The 19,229-nt window shown below is 39.9% G+C and overlaps 1 protein-coding gene across 3 annotated transcripts in view; it reads left to right on the top strand.

Annotated features, from left to right (window-relative positions):
- The window catches only part of E2F3 (E2F transcription factor 3), a 43,622-nt gene that overhangs the window by 19,831 nt on the left and 4,562 nt on the right, over positions 1-19,229 (top strand). For all 3 annotated transcript variants that reach the window (XM_032183093.1, XM_032183095.1, XM_032183094.1), the window contains exons 2-5: positions 12,364-12,475; positions 14,450-14,669; positions 15,255-15,413; positions 18,039-18,153. In XM_032183093.1, coding sequence (XP_032038984.1) covers positions 12,364-12,475; positions 14,450-14,669; positions 15,255-15,413; positions 18,039-18,153 — 606 coding nt within the window. The remainder of the gene's footprint in view (positions 1-12,363; positions 12,476-14,449; positions 14,670-15,254; positions 15,414-18,038; positions 18,154-19,229) is intronic.

Genomic DNA, 19,229 nt, shown 5'->3' with positions numbered 1-19,229 from the left:
GTGAGGGAGAAGATCCTTCCCTTCTGCACAGCCCTGGTGAGACACACCTGGTGTGCTGGGTCCAGTTCTGGACTTACCAGTACAGGAGAGACTTGGACACACTGGGGTGAGTCCAACGAAGGACTACAAAAGTGATTAGGGCTCTGAAGCATCTGACACGCGAGGAGAGCTGGGACTGTTCATCTCCATCCTTGGAGATACTCAAAACCCAACTGGGCACAGCCCAGAGCAACCTGCTGTAGCTGCCCCTGCTTTGAGCAGTGGAGGTAAACTAGGTGGACTCCACAGGTCCCTTCCTGCCTCAGCTCTTCTGTCAGATGGCTGTAGTGTAAAAAGTTTTTTTTTTTTTTTTTTTAGATAATTATTGAATTTCAGCACATCGAGAACTTACTGCTGGAAACTGAAACAGTACAAAACTGAAGTGGAAATTGAACTTTTTTTAAATGAGGGGAAAATAATCATGAGTTGAAACTCTCAAGCTGTGACAGAATGAATGTCTTGCTAAGAGTTACACTCTATAATTTCATATTAAATAGACTTGAGGTCAGCAAGTGCATCTATTCACTCTTCAGTGAGAGCAACTGTGTGCATGGTCCTTCCTGACAGGTGCTTGTTCATTTAGCTTTCTCCTAGCACAAATTCTGACATTGCCTGGTAATCTCTTCCTGTCCTTGGTTAGAAGGTAGTTTAATGTTACTAACTGCATAGCAACTAGGGGAAATCTAGTAATCTAGTGGTCTGTGGTACGTAGGAAGTCGTGTTAGAAAGTCAGATTATTTTCTTTGATCAAAGGCTGTGTTAGAGAGAAAATGCTTTTTTTTTTTTTAAAGTTCAGATTTAAAGGGAGTAATTTTTTTTTTCTGGAGAAGTCATCTCAAGGTGTTTACCTTAGGAAATATACAGTAAAGAAGACAAAATGGAGTGGAATGATCATGACTGGTTCAATTTTTTATATGTCCTTGCTTGACTCAACTCTATGACCTGATATATTCTCCTTCACCAGAACCAAAAGGGGGTTATTTTATGAAATACACTTCATAATATGCAAAAGAACAGCAATGTTCACTTCTTTCCCACAATAAATTTATTCCCTGTGTTAGCACATCTGCTTTGAATGTCATCTTATAAATTAGGCTATCACATCAGCTTTTTAGATTGCCCTGTCCATGGCATGAGAGAATTTGTCCAGATGTGAGAAAAGATGTGAAAATTGCTTAGTCTACCAACACTTGTTCTCTTTTCTCATGAACTGTTGTTTGTAATTTTTTTTTTTCTCTCTCTCTGTCACTGGGAATAAGTAAATCTTATCATTTGAACCACATAATTTATCTTCATTTTGCCAGCACTCTTAAGTTGTTCTGTTCCTTGCTGTGGCTGATAGGTATAAAATACTGCTGAGGTAGGATGTGGATTAGCTGTTCTTTGTGACATTACACAGAATTTAAAACATGAAGAATTCTGCTATCTTTGTGGCATGTAAGCTGTCTACTGCCAAACTGGCTAGTGTAATAAGGATATATAGAACAGCTGTCTGCTTGGACATGGTGTTGGGGAAGATCATCAGTTCTTAGAGTTTAGCCACCCAGGCTGTGTGGAAATCAATTAAGTGTGTAGGCAAAGAAATGTACTGTGAAGAAATCTTCTGATGGCATTATTTGCTCCTGATCTAAGATGTCAACCACAACTGGAGTCTCCAGGTTCTGCTGTCTGTGATTCTTACCTTTTCTCTTTGTATGCTACTGACCATTTCTGTGACCTTCTGCCGATTTGGGCCCTTCTTTGTGATTGCTTCTAGGCATAGTTTCTTTTTGGATATGTAAACTGTGTTGCATGGCACTTGTTATTTATTTTTGTTACTCTGATGTTTGGTATGTGGGGGAGCTTATTGTGTTAACTTCTTCAAGGTTACTTAATGTTGGTTTTTGTTTTGATGTGATACTAGTCACTTCATTTTCAAAACTGTACCTAATAAAAACTTTGAGAACGGCTTATCAATCTCTCCATGCAAACTCTGCATTATAGTTACTTGTAGATGCAAATATAACTTCTCACTGTTTGTTAGGACAATGTTGGGACTTGAAGTGAGCTGAAAAAATACCCCCACAGTTTACATAATTTGCACAACTATCCTGTATTACAGTCCATGCTTAGGACTCTGTCACTTCTCAACGTCTGACTATACAGTGCAAATAATTGCATCCCATCTAGGTCAGGTTGTATCCTGAAAGTTCTGTCAACTTTCCCAATGTCCTTTGGAATCTATATAATACCTTTATCACCCTAAATTGTTTCAAAGTACATTTATTACTTTTGAGAAATCCAGCTGTATGTTTTTACACTTGTATAGAACTAGGTTAAGGAAGTACTTCAAAATAAAAGATTTTACTGCTTTAGATCTGACCTCACATAACTAATTATATTAACTGAACAAGTAGTTAAATGTAAGACCTGTCATTCCTGAGACAGAGAGTTAAAAATATGGAGTCAAGGTTTGTGAGTTGGTGTCGATTTAAAAAATATATATATATATATATTTTTTTTTTAGAAAGGTTTCTCCTTTGGGGACATAAATTCCCAATACTGAACTTGATACGCATCCGAGTATTTAAAACTTACTGCCTTCTAGTTTGCAGGTTTCTGCTATAGTTTCTGAAGCATTTGCATATGGCTCCTATCGGGTGTTCTTTCATAAATGAATGACAAAATTAGTTGGGTCCCTGTGAGTCACCTGTCAGTAGGTAAAGCAGTGCTGTCCTTTGGAGCTCAGCGTGTTTGGTATGGAGTGCAGGAAGGTTTGGGGTGTTGGGGTGGGGAACTCTCGAGCTGCAGACCTGTGTGGGCAAGGAAACTTGCACTCCAAAAACTTCATTGGTACAATTCCACAGACACAATCCTTTCCTTTATGCATCTTGTATCCAAGGAAAACAAAGCTTGAGATGCTGTGGCTTAGGCTGGCAATTTAGCAAGCAAACTTTGTGATGCAAGCCCAGTCTTGCATCATTACAGTGCATCTACACAGAGTTAGCACTGCTGTGGCTAGGGGAATGCTCCTTCCTCTTTCCTGTGGAGTGTAGTGAGCATCTTCACTTTGTAAGTGTTAAATCTCATTAAATCTGTCATCCTAGAGACTTTTATGACTGTATTCTACATCAGTGTTCTGTAACTAAAGGCTAAGTCTTCTCCTGATCACTATGTTAACATATATGCCCAGTATTTCAGAACTACATTAGTTTTTACTTATATACCTGATACTTTATAGCATTTCCTGGAATTTCCTCCAAGGAAGTTCATCCTACCTTATTATCTAACTCTTAATGTCCTTTCTAACCACTCCCAGGGCTTGTTTGTTCAGGAGACAATTTGATTAGACAACTGATAGTGTTTGAAAAGTTTTCTTTTCGAAGTAGCTGTGCTAATTTCTGCAAGAAGGGTGGAAGCCACTTGATGGAACTAATCCAATCACAGTCTCACTTTGAAGTTAATGACTTTTAACAGAGAAAAAATACTTTTAAATGACCTTAAATACAAAAGATATCACAATCTCTGCAGAGTATATTTTAATGCCAATTGCTTCACAATTATTTTTCTCTGGGCCAGCTTTAGAGTGATACTGAAGATGTATTTCCCTTGTTCCACTTCAGTTCTGGTCTCACCAGTCAAAGTTCAAAGTAATGTGATGGGCTGAAATACTGCAAGCAGCTCTTCAGACGACTGTAGAGCTGGTGCCACATCCACACACTGTGTGAATCTGAACTAACAATTTCCTACTTGGTTTACTTTTATCTTGCTGGCTAATGTGGAAACCATAAGAGTATGTCAGTGTAATTGTTGCACAGATACGTAATCAAAAGAAATTACACCGGCTCTCTTGCTGCTGCTCTGTCGTCAGTCATGTCCGGCCCCCCCACCTGCTTGCTGTCAGTTTTAAAGTTTAGTGGCAGGCCTGTTTTATGACAGACTTGTTTTTCTTCAAAGGATGTCTGTGGTGAGAAATTACTGACATGATCTGCAACTGAAAACCCCTCAGCTCTGGTCTGGAAGGCAGCAGCCTTGCTGAAGGTGTGTTTCTGGGAACAGGGCCCACAAGCGGCCGGCAGCTTTGACACCAGTTTGTAGGGCCAGGTTGAGGCCTGAAGGCAGCAGTCTTGCTGAAGGTGTGTTTCTAGGAACAAAGACCCACAAGCGGCTGGCAGCTTTGACACCAGTTTGTAGGGCTGTGTTGACGTTAAAGCTTGCTGGAGGCCAAGGACCGGCCTTGCCACAACAGCCTAGCCATGGGAGCAGTGGTGGGTGTCCGGCTGCACCCACCCACCCCAAAGCCTATAGTCAGGATTCCCCCACGAGACCCTGGTCTGTCTGTTCTGTGTCTGCAATAAGTCATGGCTGTCCATCAGTACATTTTCTGGAAGTTTTGTCTCTAGAGCTTCCACGTCAACCAAGCGAGTGCAGCTGGGTCTCTAGCAGCTGTTGGGATGAAGGAGTAGCTTTCACATCGGGCCATTTTCAGGATTACTCAGAGACTTGTGAGCTCCTCACCTTGGGCAGTTAAGCAGTTGAGATGAAAACTGGGTGCAGTTTCCTGAAAATAACTTTTCTCATTTCAACATGAGTTCGTAACTGAAGTCTTCAAGCTCAGCGCAGTGCAAAGCCATTGCTTCCAGTCACAAGTAATTGTTTCATATTTGGCGGAAAAAATTTGCAATAGAAAGATTTCAGATGATTCATTTCCTATGCAGCATAGGTGTAATTCTGTTGGTCTGAGGCATGAAACATGGTTTACGCTTTGGTTTATTTCTTGCTTAATCACTGTATTGTCCTTCCCAATTTCGTGCAAAGAAGATACAAAGTGCTGCACCACTGTGGGGGAAGGTGATGAACGTTTTAGCAGTGGCTAATATACTGAGCGCAAGCCTGACACTGCATAGCCTGATCCTGTGGCACTAAAGACTGATGAGTAAGCAGAAAATGAACAACCTCAGATGGGTTGCTCACTTAACTTAGTTTTATTAACAGTGGTGAATGCAAGATACCTTGACCTTATGGTAGGTCAGCTGCCTACAAGGCATCAAAGTGAGAATCAAAACTCAGTAGTGCCCCGAGATTATAATCCTCCTTCAGGAAAAATGACCAGCTGTAGGTCTAGGGGAAGAATGCTACTTTTCATTGCTATGTTTCACTACTTTTTTGGTTTGGTTAAAGTCATTTTGTTTCATTTACAAGTGGTTGAAAATGTTCTTCTGTTCAGACAAGACCAAGAGGTGAGCAGCGTGAGCTACCACATCAGGACGAGGTGCAGGGTGTTACTGCACGCTGCAGCTACTGCAGGCATGAGCTGTCTGCGCTGCAACTGCTGAGCATATCTGAGAGCTAATGTATTCATTTCAGTGGGTGTTAAAATGGCATTGTATGATGTTCTGCAGTAATAACTGGGAGGCAGTCATGATACTTGCATACTTTTTCTCTGGCAGCAACCTCTGCATAATTCAACCTGAGAACTGAAAGCCATTGCTAGGTTCTCCTGGCTTGTATCCTACTTTCAAACAAGGATCTGCAGCTGAAACTTAGCCACCCACATTTGAATTTTTTGAGCTAAATATAAGTCTTATGGTTTGGTGTTTAAGTGCTTATAGTTCGTGGCTTCCTTGATACCCCTGATACTTCTCTGGGAATCACGAAAATTGAAAATCGATGGAAGTAGGATGGCTTATTAAGGCCTTTGGAAGAAGCTTCACCAGTGTGTAACACTATCAGCCTTCAGCTCTCAGGGTCAAATGCATAGTGAGTATGGACTGCAGATGAATGTAGTTTGATAATTATGTGAGGTGCCTCTTACTGAATTGTAAACCTAATTAAGACATACATAGGAGACTTTCTCCTAGTGCTTATCTATATTAAAAGCAAACATTTATTCAGCTTCACAGTCATTTCTTTTGTTTTGGTTTTTAATGTAGATGAATATTAGAAGAAAGTCCCCTTAGTATTTATCTCAGTCAAAACTATAAAACGTGATACCCAATAGGCTGATAGTTTAGGAAACAAAAATTGGAGTTGTGGAAGGGATTCTTTTCTTTTTTATTCCAGTTGCTATTTTCCAATAAGAAAATTTGAGGCTTTTGTGTTAGAATAGATTTATTAGGGCAATTTTTAAAACCACATTCACTTGATTTAAGATGTTTTTTTTTTAATGTTACTTTAAATACCAGCTGCTTGTCACTCAACTAGTAATACAGTTAAATAAGTAGCAATATTGCAAACTACTGTTCTTCCTTATGTTGGTTTTATAATGTATTCGATTTTAAAGGCACTATTTTTATGTATCTTTCTATATGCTTTTTACCTCAGCCCAGTGAATGGGCAATGTATGAAATGTAATTTTGATGTTATATTTTCATTAAAGCGCCGTTCTTGTTCTTGCTCTTCTGTGTAGGGTAATATGGGAATGCATACTTTTGACAGAGAAGGAATATTTTGGGAGGGATTTGAAAGGACTTTCAGAATCTCCTTTTTAAGAGCATAATTTAAGGGTTGTGGGTTTTTTTGTTTGTGATTTTTTTTTTTTTTTTTTACATTCAGTTAGTTTAATTTCAATCTATTCCTTTTTCTTCCCAGTTCTTTTCTTAAATGCCCTTTTATGGTTTTACACTGTCAGAATTTGCTCTGGAAACTAAGGGTAGCATGGTACAAATTAATGGTAACTGTGTAGACCTTTGGGGTAAATATTTCTTCATGGATAACTGAAATCCCTCTCCCTTCCAGGGGCTTGGATTGCAAACTTAGCTGATTGTTGCTCAACAAAAATAGGTCCAAACCAAGGAGTTGTCACTAGGAGCCTGAAGGCAGCACTCTGATAGTCCTCTTGCATCTTTTTGCTGACCTCACTTGTGAGCTGCTCTGCAGAGCTCAGCCACTTTCCTGCTGAGAGCTCTTCTGCTTTCCTTTTTGCCCCTTTTCTCATTTTTTGGTCTCTCCTGGTATTAAAGCATACTGTTTGCTATGCCCTTAGCTTGGTACGGCCTCTGGCAGGCACTCAGGGCTCTCTGCATACCACAGTAGGTTAATTTGAACATGTTCAAAAAGCACACTCTGCATCTCTTCATTCAGTGGAAGAGAAATTTTCTTAGCTTATGAATATTTCTGTGCGTTTACCCTGAGGTGTCTTTTTTCTCTGATTCTTCTCTTATATTCCTTCCTCTTCAAGCTCCTGCTTAATTTACCCTCTCAAGTAAGATGCTTGCTTTCTTCTTTGCAGCTCCTAACCTCTGGAACAACTTTCTCGAATTCATGCCTCAGAACCTCTGCTTTTAAAATGTGTTTTAAGTGATTGCTTAATTCTGAAATTGTGAAAGAATGCCTATGGAAAGTGCATGAGGATTGTTAAAGTGGCTGTGCTTAGGCTTTCTCACTGCAGCCAAAATTTATCTGTGCTCTCTGGATAGGCTTGGATCCCCTCCCCGCTAATATCAGCATTGTGGTAACATCCAGAACAGCTGCCATTTTATCTGCCCTTAGCAATTGTAATATCTCCTAGAAATGACACGAGGCTTAGTCGTCTGCCCTAACTTAACCTGCTCGCTGTAGTCCTCGCTCTGAGACACCAGCAGAGACCCAGCTGAGCACTCAGACACATTTCTCTGACTTGCTTCCAAGCTCACCAGCAGCAATCGCGTAGTGCACGCAGCTTACTCCTCACCATGCTTGGTCATTCCTAATCTTCCTCTTTACCCTACCCAGACAACCCCAAACTGGCATTGCTTTGCAGCTCCTAATCCTGGTTTCTTGGAGTAAGTCATTTAATCTTCTGCCCCCATCTCAGCAGACTTTGTCCCAGTTTAATTTTCCTCTTATTCTGGGTTCAACTTTTGTCCTTTTGTAATGAAATGAGACTGCTGCTTCCTTAATATATCCTGATGGCCTGCTAGGATATATTAAAGAAGGGGAATTAGATGCATCCTGCCTTGGATGGGACCTCCTGGGAGATGTCCTGGTCAGGACCAAGAGCTGTGGCACTCGTAGTCTGAAATGAAATTGGACCGTTCATGTTTATTTTGAAAGGGTATTGACTGCGCTTTTCCAAGTGTTTGTAAATTTGGGATTTTCAGGGAATAGAAAGCCATACGTCTGACTGAGATCATCCTTCTGTGAAATGTCATGCACCTGCTCAAAAGCATAATGGGTGTAGGAATATTTCAGACAAAGGGTTTCCAGAGGGTAATGCAAGTGATGTAATTTTCCTTAGGTCTGTCTCCTGTAGACTGTGCAACTCTTTGGTGTCCAGTAATAAAGCTGAGGGAGACATCTAGCAGGAAAAAATTCAACTTGCATAGTTTGGCAAAGTTACGCCTCATGGTGTTATCACTGGAAAGAATAAGATGACATTTTACTGCTTCTCCCCACAAACCCTCTCTAAGAAAATGAGGCTTTGGTTTCACACAGCTCAGCCTCCAAAAGCCAATGCTAGCTGTTACCCAGCACTGCGCTTCCTCCTCTGCTGTCTTCACAAAACCCCGTGCTGGCTGTTCCCTAATGCTTAGCACTTTGCTCTCTCTTCTGCTCTCACAAGGTAACCAGCACTCCGACTTCTTAAAATCGGTGCCAGTTTCTTTCCCCAAGAACTGAAGTAGATTGCCCTGCGACGTGAAAACGAAGCCACTGAAATGCCAAGAGGGACAAGAGGTGCCCGTTGCTCCCACTCAGCCCTGCACCAAGTCACCTACCAGGGCCAAGCGAAAACTCTTTGCTGCATTTTGGAGGAGCGTTACAGTTCTGCTGGTTGTGACCCCTTGAGCCAGCTCCCCGTGGAGGCTGAGGAGGGCCCTGCAGTCGGGTGCTGATGGCACCAGGAGTCTGCAGGGATGGAGGGAGGGCGCAGACGAAGAGGTGGTCTGCAGGCAGTGGCCCCTTACAGCCAGCTGGCTCTGAGTCAGAGCGGCCCGTGAAGGGGATGGGGTATGGATTGCACCTGATTGCACCTTTTCTCTACCCCTTTTTTTCAATTTACGATAAATTACACTTTTTCTGGTCTTTTGTAAGCATACCTGCCTCCAGCCTTTTCCTACAAGTTAATCTCTCAGACTGTCTCAGTATTGTGAAGTGAATTGTATCAGGGACTGCCTACTTGAAAATACTCAACTTATCTGAGTAATCTTCCATTTTCTTATAAGGACAAGTGTTCCTTTGAGGACCTTGCAATTTGTCTCAGAGGTTAATTGTGGTAGTTATCTGGTTTGGTTTGGTTGTTTCTTTTAAGGACTGAAGCTAAAAGAGCGTAACAGGTAGACTTGAGGTGCCACCTGTTTCTAGCAGTCTCCACTGAGCAGTGGATCCATAGTTGTATCCATAGCAGCAGTTGCTTGTAGTACTGGAAGAAGAAATGGCGTCAAAACAGTTGATGGAAACTTTCTGTATCCCTACCAAGGGGTTAGGTAGGTGTTTGGTTCAGAGGAATAGCATGCTTTCTTGTACTTTCACATCTCTTGCTGGATGTTTCAATTTCTGGCTTTACCTGGCTCATTGCCCTCTGTACTTTATGATCCTTTTACAGTCCTCCTGAGTAATCTGACTTCCATTTGTTGCATTCAAGTTTTCTGTCACTGGAAAGTTCTTGGTGCCTGTGCTTCCTATCTTTCTCTCTCATTGCGATGCTTTGTGCTGGTGTTGCTTGGCTTGGTACTTCTGATCAGGTCCCACATACTGCATCAGAAGATTTTGCGTGCTACAATTGATCAAGCAGCACAAATGAATACAAATAATGCAAATTTGTGCAAATAATGCAAATAATGAGTATAGTGCTCTAGGAGAAATAAGTTATGCTAATTGAGATTTTTAAAAGGGTTATTGATTCTTCTGCTTGCTGAACGTAGATCTTGAGATTTCTCAGGGGGGAATTCTGGTATCAGAAAGCGCTATGAATAATTTTTGAGATGGGAGGGAAAAAATGCGAGTCACCCAGAAACTCTAGGGCAACAAAAAGGCACTAGAAAATCTTTGGTCTGTAAATGGGGGAAAAAGAAAGCGAGAGACTGTACCATTTCAGTCCTGGATCTTATCAATTATGAAGTTTGTAAAACAGGAAGGGGAAGAAAGTACTTGCTGAGTGACGTGCAACATCTGGCCAGAAATTAAACATTCCAAAATGTTTCCTAAAATTGCTTCTTGGTAACTTCACTACGCTATTTTAAATTCTTCTACAATGTTTTGCTCTGTATCTCTCTCTATAGTGAGACCATCAGGATCATGTTGTTTGCAACACCCCCAAACATACACAGATGGTTGTGCACAGCAGCACAAGCCCAAAGGATGCTGTTTATGTTCTCCGACTGCTAAACCTGATTATTTGAAGTTCACAGAAGAAAGTTGTGCTTAACCACAAAAGCAGGGGCAAAATACTGCTAATGTGTTGCAAAACAAGTTCAGACAGAAAGTTTTGATGTGTAGTCCAAACCTGAGTTTTAATTCTGATGGATAGAGTTGCTACAAATCTCTGAATTTTTAGTCTTTAGCATTTCCCCTCCTTCTCACACCTGGTTTTGAGATTCTCTTTTATCTTTAATTGTATCCCTTTGGCCTGGTATTCCCACGCCCTGAATTATTCCATTTTCACCCCTCCTTCCTTTTCTCTGAGTTCTCAGACTGGAAAAACACTTTTTTTTTTTTTTTTTTTTAAAGCGTGAAAAGTATTTTTCCCTGTGGAATAGCTGTAATCTTAATTTAATCCAATTACATCATCTAACATATTAGCTGGATGCATTTGTCGGCAATTGACCTTTTTAAAATCTGTGTCCTTGGATTACAGAGCTGATGTCTTACGGAGACAAACAGAGCTGTTTCATGCCTTTAGAAGCTGGCCGCTGATGGGCCACCTGAGGGCAGGAGCATGGTGCCTGTGCTGGCTGGAAGGATGCAGGTAGCTCAGTTTAGCCCTGTCATTGATGATTTGGTCCCTCACCCTTTTGCACAAAACAGAGAAGAGTGGCTTGAGCACCCTGCACATGCTGTTATCCTGTGGGTTTATAAGAGCTTCATCTGCTTTAACTCGCCTTTTAATAAGTTTGAGGTTTGCAAATGGAGTCCAGCAAAAAGATGCCAGCTATCCGAAACCAAATGCATGTAAAGTATTTAGAGCCTTCTGTAGGTCACAGATCCAAAGGAAAATGCGGAAACTAACTGTCCAGTACAGAAATAGCTGGCTACAAATCCATAACAAAATGTATTATTTTTGTTTCGCTGAGGAATATGATGCAACTCTGCAACAAGTCTAAAGAGCAAGCAAATAAAATACTCTGAATTATTCAACCTAATTGGATAAACAGCATTCTTTAGAAACAGTTATTTGTTTAAATTTTGTTTGACATAGAACTTCTTTTTCTTCTTTTCTTCTCTATCTTCCCAGGTAATGTTCTTTCTATTGTTAGGATAACAAACATCCGCAGATTAAATTTCAGTAACTTGAGGCATATGGCAGAATACTGAATTGTTTCCAAAGATAGCAGATTGGATTTCTGTCTAGGAACAGAATTCATATTGGTAGTAGTTTTCATTGCAGTTTGTCTGTGTGTTACATAGTTCAGTAGTTTCTTCTTTTGTTGTTGTTTAATTCAAAGTGTCGTATACAGCTTGCCTTTGAGCTGTATGAACATTCAGCTGATCTTCAGGCATCATCTTTCTGATACTGCTCATGCTCCACCTGGCTTTTCTGTAGGTAGCTTTAATGCAAACCTGCAAGTTAATGTGAAATAAATGTAGCAGTTGTGCTTTCAACAAAGACAAAAATTGCTGACATGCAGAGAACAGTTGTCCAATGCTGCTCTTGTTATGTGTAGAATTTAATAGATGGAAGATTGATAATGTTGGGACTTACTGGAACCGGTCCACTCAAAGCCATCCTTTCAAATGGAGAAAGAACTTAGCTTGCAATACTACTAATACTTCAGTAGAAGTGTAGCTCTGTGTGTACATACATACATACATACATACATATATATATATATATATATATATATATGTATACACGTGCTTGAGAGATTGTCTTTGGTTTTCTTACTGAAACATTCTCAACTCGTGAAGGTAGAAATGTTTCATATGTATTTAAGAAAGTCTGTACTGGACGGTTACGTAGCTTTTAAAATCTAAAAATCTGCTGAATTTTCCGAACGAATCTGTCAGTCTAGCCTTTGTCAGTGAAATGAATCCATTTTAGGATTACAGTAAATAGTCAGATTCCCTCATGATGAATGAGAGTTAAGAACCTGTGTGGAAATAGTGCCTTGCTCTGAAAAGGTCACTGCTCTCTGCCTTTCCCGTTGCCCCAGTATGCTGTTAGATAATGTGAAATACACTACTTAACACTTCTTGTTTCTTTAACAGGCAAAACGAAGGCTGGAGCTAGGAGAAAGTGGCCACCAGTACCTTGCTGAAGGACTAAAGACTCCAAAGGGGAAAGGAAGAGCGGCAACAAGAAGTCCAGATAGTCCAAAAAGTAAGGGAAGTTGTAATACGCTATATGGCACAGGGTTTTCAATTTTCCTAGCTTGAGATCAAAGCAAACCAGTACAAGGTGCTGCATCACCCAGGTAAAAGAGAGTGTGTGTTGCTGTCCTCAACTGGATGCACGTGCAGCAAACTCAAGCACGCAGCCAGGCAACATGCTGCGTGGTCGGTGGAGAGCTGCTGAGAGGCTGCAGAGGCTCCTGGCTGCTGGATTTGTCCTGCTTCTTTGGTCCAGGAACCATCTTCAGCCAAGGGCATCTAGCTGGGTACTCTTAGGAGAGGTAGATACTGAAGAATCAGAGTATTATGATGGGATCAAATCAGTTATGAGGCAAGGCTAATCAGGGAAGTCACTTCTTCAATGACTAAAGTTATGGCAGGTGATTGGCAGGGCTCATTTCCCCAGGCAGGGATTTGCAAAGAACGGTAGTTGTGCTTCAGCAATGTTAAATGTTCAGTGCTGTCTGTGGCCTCTGATCTGTCTTCTCTCCCTGCAATACAGCTAGATTATTGCTGCCACTGTTTAGTGTCTGTTTTAAATTGAAGTGCATTCTCACAGAAGCTCAATATACCATTCAGATCACAGGATACTGCTGCAGTGTTGATAAGGCTGTGTAGAGGACTTTGTTGCTGCGTGAGCAGGAACACATGCCATTTGAGGTGGGGGGTCAAGTAGCCTCTTGCCATTCTTATGCTGATCCTCTTATTTTTCCCTAACCCCCAAATTTAGAAACCAACCAACCAAAACCAACAACAACAAAACCCACACTGTGCTCTAAATGCACAATGCCACTTAACTGAGATGACTTCCTCCATTTCCCAGTACAAACAAGCCTTGAATCTCCCAAAGAACGTGGTACAGGTGGCTTTCTTTGCAAGCAGGCAATGAATTGGTTTTCACTGAAAAGCCATCATATTCTTAAAAATATTTCGTGGCAGTCTAAAATTTTACTTTCAGGTGGGATTTCAGTTTAGACTGACTTTCTCAATTAAGTGTGAGACCTGAATCTTGAAAATATGGAAATGACCACCAGATCAGCCTAAGACCCATCCTGTGCAGTATTTCACTTAACCTAAAGCAAGTGAAAGGTTTGAGAAGTACAATAAAGGTTTTGCTAACAGTGATGATCATACCACAGGGAAACTTTTAACCCAGCAGGCTTCTAATAATGTCTGGCTTATTTCCCTTGACACAAAGGCCTTGAACGTTCAGAATTAGAAATTATTCTGATCCATATATTTAAACTCTTAAAAACTCATCTATTAAACATATTGATGCTACACTTGTCTGTGAAAGCAGCGAATTATAAGATTGAAGCCGTTTGCTGACTTCTCATTTAAAAGAAATGGATGCTCTTGCCCTGTTTGAGCATTGTTTGCTTATGGAGAAATTATGATTATAAATTGCATCTCATGTCAATCTCATCTAATTCACTTGAGCATTTTGTAAATCGTGGAGTCTGGCACTGACAGAATCTGTCATTTTGTTCACCCACTGAAGTACACCTAAGTCCTGCTCAATTGCATGTGAAACACTTATCTTACAAGAGGGGAAAATCAAACCCTGATGAAAGCTGGCTATCAGCCGGATGAAGGAGAGTCATAGGGGGATTTTTGGTATTGCTGCCAGGATAAATAGATACTAAAAATACTATTAAGAATTCACATAGTGAAAGCCGAAGTAGAATATTGCTATATGTAACCGTCAGACTAATGGAAATATTTGCATTTAAAAAAATACACGTATTTGCTCATGTACCTGTGATTTTTGGAAAAGTACATCTTGAAATACAAATAAATACCCAGTGGTAAGTTGTGTCAGTGCAGAAGTTTGAGAGATTTCTTTAGTTAATATGAAAGAAATGTCTGTAATATGCATCCTTTCATTTCTGGATACTACCTTTGGAACCAATGAGAAAATTGATTTGTCTTTTTTTTTTTTTTTTCTTCTTCTCTCTCCAAGCTCCAAAATCTCCTTCAGAAAAGACTCGGTATGATACATCACTTGGACTTCTTACAAAGAAGTTCATTCAGTTGCTGAGCCAATCTCCTGATGGGGTCCTAGATTTGAACAGAGCGGCAGAGGTCCTCAAGGTGCAAAAAAGGAGGATTTACGATATCACCAATGTACTGGAAGGCATCCATCTCATTAAGAAAAAATCCAAAAACAACATTCAGTGGATGTGAGTATTCATTATCCTTTTCCATTCCTCCTGGCTGGTTTCACTCTCTTATAGGGTAGCAATATTATTCTTCTCCCACTTTCCCTTCTAACGTTTTGCTGCAAGCAATCGTCCAAAGTGCCTTCTATCAGGACAAAGCTTTCTTTTTCAGTTAATTAGGACATATTTTCAGTGTATAAATAGTGTTTCTCAAGGAAATTAATCCCACGTTTTGTCTGATTACTGGATTAACTAATTTGTTTCTGCAGGTGGAAGAAGTTTTTGTGTGCGCATCTTTACCTACTGTCTTCCTCAGTCTTTTTCAGGGTGTAGTTAAAGTAGAGGGGAGTTAGACGCAAGATTTTGAAAATGCTTAGTAATATTCTACTTTTCTATCTTGAAATGTGTTGTCATGATAAATTTTTTTTTTGTTGTTGTTGTTTTTTTCTGGAATGTGTTGTTCATGTTGACACACCATGGGCAGGTTTAGGAGGAAAGGCCTAAGAAATTGATGTGCAGTGTAAAACCCTGCCTTTTTGCTTTCCTCTAGCGTGGTGTCCAGCTTTACAAATGTTCAAAAGGTGTCTTTGTTCTTTGGGTTTGTAGGGGCTGCAGTCTGTCAGAGGATGGTGGCATGATGGCACAGCGTCAAGGCCTCACAAAGGAGGTGACTGAACTGACTCAGGAAGAGAAGAAACTGGATGAGCTAATCCAAAGTTGCACCCTGGACCTCAAGTTGCTAACAGAGGACTCAGAGAATCAGAGATATCCTTTTTGCCAAAACCTCAGAGATGGTCAGTCTCCTTGCTGTTCCTGTAATACCAGGAAAATTCTTCCAAGGAATGTGATACGCAGCATCAGACACTTCCAGAGATTCACTAACTGGTTTTGATGTATTTTTATCTGAAAGTTACCTAAACCACTTGCACCTGGAATGCACAAAAAATAAAAAAGTGGTACATGAAGTAGCCCATAACAACAATGTTCACATAAGAGTAGAACCAAGAATTTAGCTGATTAATGACATCCAAAGCCCTGTGCTATTTAGACTGTTTTGAGCCTATAACAAACCCCATTTTGTATGTGCAGAAGGCATGGAGACAAAGACTTTGTGAGATAACAGGAGTATGTGTGTGTACTCATTATGCAATACTTTTTTTTTATATTAAACTTTGTACATAAATTACAGACACAGAGAGGAAAATGAAGTTGGGAGTCAGTTTAGTTTGAAGCTTGCAACAAATTTTCAAATTTCTTTGGTTAGAGAATCTATAATAAAATATAGAAAAATATTTAAATAGTTTTATGAGCTCCTCAAAAAGTCTATTTTAGACTAAATTAATGTAATAGCAATGCTCGATCACATAAAGTTTGTGTGACTTTTGGTATTTTGGCTGCTAAAACCTCTCATAATTAACTAGTTCTCATTTTCAGTAGGTTTCCCACCTGTTAGCAACAGAGGAGAGCATTTTATTAAATACTGATGTGAAAACTTTTATTACTTTACATGGTCAGTAGTTCTTAATTGGCATCTAATAAACTTAAACTCTGTTTTGAAGGATAGCAAATAACTATGGGAGTGTCAGTAAAACGTAATGTGAGTAATGCAAATACTGTCTTCTGACTGCTTACATCTCAAAATGCATCTGAACGCGAGATCGCTGAGTGGTGCAGAGAGTAAGGGTAGCACTGTCCTCAAGTAAGAGTTTGGTCTGTGAAGAGGTTTAAGGGAGACAAAGCTGAGTATTATGATTCCCTATTTGTATTACCACCTATTGGTGTGGTAGAGATCCCTGCCCTGTGGTAGCTGGCTCCCTAGGGGATGGGTGAGGAGGAATCACCGTTAGCTGTATGCTGCATGGTCAGGCACATGTAGAGCTGTTGGCCTCGTGCTATCAGACATAGGAGAGTTTAGTCCCAAAATCATTTTGTGACTCCAAGTTTACGGATAATACTAGAGATTACTGAGGAAGTAAAGCTGAAGTGTTCAACCTGGGGATGAATCTGATCGCATCCCAGCACTGTCTTTATCTTATCTCACTGAAGACTCATATAGGATGGCTCACTGAATGCTCAAGGAGCTGAGAAGCCTCTTCTTTTTCTTAATCTCTGAAGGCAAAATTTCTGCTTTTGAAGGTTTTTCTTTTTCCTCATGATTGTGTGGGACCTAAACACTGTGCCTAGACTGTATACTTTCTAGTCTCTCTTTAAAAACAGTCAAAAAAAAAAATGATTGCAACCTTAAATGTTTTGGTATGTTACCAACATTATTTTGGGGAGCTTTTGGATATGGCATCGAAGGTTGTTTTATTTGAAAAACATGGAATCCTTTCCTTTGTTCATATCACATCAGACACTTGCTCTAATTTGTACTTTGGATTTGCAAACCTTGCTGTACCTTCCCAAAGGAGTGGTATAAGTCATGGTAAAAGCCATTTGCATGAAAGCTGACCTGCCATTTTGCCTCCTGACCTGACACTTTGCATTTGATCCAAGTTAGATGTGAGATGTATTGGGTTTTGAGCTTGGGCAGGTTGTGCTGCGCAGTAACAGTACACGTTCAACAAAATCTTCCACATTTATGCCCCAGAAAGTGTAACGATAAATGAGATCCTGTTTCTACAGGGTAAACATGTTAGATAACTCACAGATGACAAAAATAAAGAGCTGGAAGCGCTTGCATATGATGCTGGCTGTTTGCTGTTCCAAGCACTCAGTCACACAGGTCAGTAACTGAGGCACCATTGTGCAGTAACCCACCAAAACACTCGCACTGCATTGAGCAAGTCCATGCTGAACAGCCCAACATTCATGTTCATTGCATGCTTATGCAGAACTCGAAATCGACTTTCTACGCTGTGAAGTTGTTTAAAGTAGCTGTTTAAACAGTTCTTTAAAATAGTTGGGCTACCTAGATAAATGTTTACCTAAGGAGAAAAAAAACACAAACCCAAAAACCATCAAGTGAAAATTGATATTTTCATTTTATTGATGACTTCAAAAATATATTGTACATGTGCATCTATAACATGCATCTGTAAATTCCTTTATACTTTTCTGTGATTTCCAGTTCATTTGCATGTAAAAATTTTTCTTCATGCAGTCTGTGAGTAATTGCTGATTGTTGAGCTTTACATGTACATGTGTGAAGGAAAAGAGCTAGCACTCAGAACAGACAACTCCTTTTGTCTCTCAGTAGTGGGTCCAGCTGTTGGATCAAAGGGGAGTCCTTACTTTGATTACAATTGCAGCCAGTGTAGAGAATAGGAAACTTTGGGCTAGGAGTAATGTAGCTGTGAGAAAGTGGAAAAATAATTTGCAGAATTTTGCCTTTTCTAGTGGTCTAAATATATTGTAACCTGGGATGGAAAATTCCTTAACAGTGATTACATTAGCTTACGTAACATACCAAGATATTCGAAAAATTAGTGGCCTTAAAGACCAAACTGTTATAGTTGTGAAAGCTCCTCCAGAAACAAGACTTGAAGTGCCTGACCCAGTGGAGGTAAGGAGAACCTGACTTATCCTGCCAGGTTATCATTTTTCTATACATGGAGCAAGCGTGCTGTGAGTTTTACTGTGGAAACTGATGCCCAAGCTGGGTTATATTAGCACACAGTACCACATTCATCTGTCTTAAAAGCTTTAGATGGATATTTATTTTTTTTAAATGAAGGAGAATCTTAAAAAATCATTTTACATAAGGCAATCGTTATTTGTTCCTTTTCTCTCAATTCCAGGGTAATCCATGCTATTTACAGATTATTCTCTCTTCTTACGCTTTATATTAAAAAAAGAGCTTTTCCTTGACAGCTGAAAATTCCCTATTCATAAGCCTCTAAAATCTTTCTCTTAAGAGATTCAGCTCTTATTTTTCTAGCTTTATGTAGTTTTGGTCAAAAAGTTCATGGATAACTCAAAGGCTTAAACATCTGGATGACTCATATTACTGATATCCTAATTACAAGTGACATGTTTTTATGTAGAATTCTCTTTTTGAAGTCTTAAAATTATTGTAGAAACTTATTTTTCTCCTAGAATCTGTTCTAAACCTTCCTTCTGTCATCATCTCTGCTTCATTGAAACTGATTTTAACACATCTGCATTAAACTTCCTACATTCTGCTAGCACACGTTTTGTTCGCTATTGTGAAATGTGTAGGGATGGGGTTTTCTTTTTCTTCTTTATTACAATCCCTTCTGTTTCTGAAGCTGCCTGGGTGCATCTTTGTCCTTCTTCTGTTGCCCCTTGTTGCTCAAGCCACAGTCTCTCACTGCCAGTTTTGTCTGTGAGATATCTGGCTCTACTTCCTTTGTCCTCATTTGGTTTCTTTTCCTTATTTCAGGTAGGTGGCTAGGGTAAATTAGTCGCTTTTCACTTCCTTTACCTGATTTTACAATTATGGAGAAAATGCTTCAGGTGATTCTTTTTTGAATATACCCTCAGGGAGTAGTTTTATATAATTTCTCTCCTAGTTTATGAACTGTATGGTTCATCTGCGCCTAGAATTTTAGCTCTTGATGGGGAAAGTGTGCTGTTTTACAATTCCTGGTTAAAATGGAGACCCAAGTATGCTGGACA

The sequence above is a fragment of the Aythya fuligula genome, chromosome 2 (genome assembly GCF_009819795.1).
Source record: "Aythya fuligula isolate bAytFul2 chromosome 2, bAytFul2.pri, whole genome shotgun sequence".
Classification (NCBI taxonomy): domain Eukaryota; kingdom Metazoa; phylum Chordata; class Aves; order Anseriformes; family Anatidae; genus Aythya; species Aythya fuligula.
This window is presented reverse-complemented; position numbering and strand designations above follow the sequence as displayed.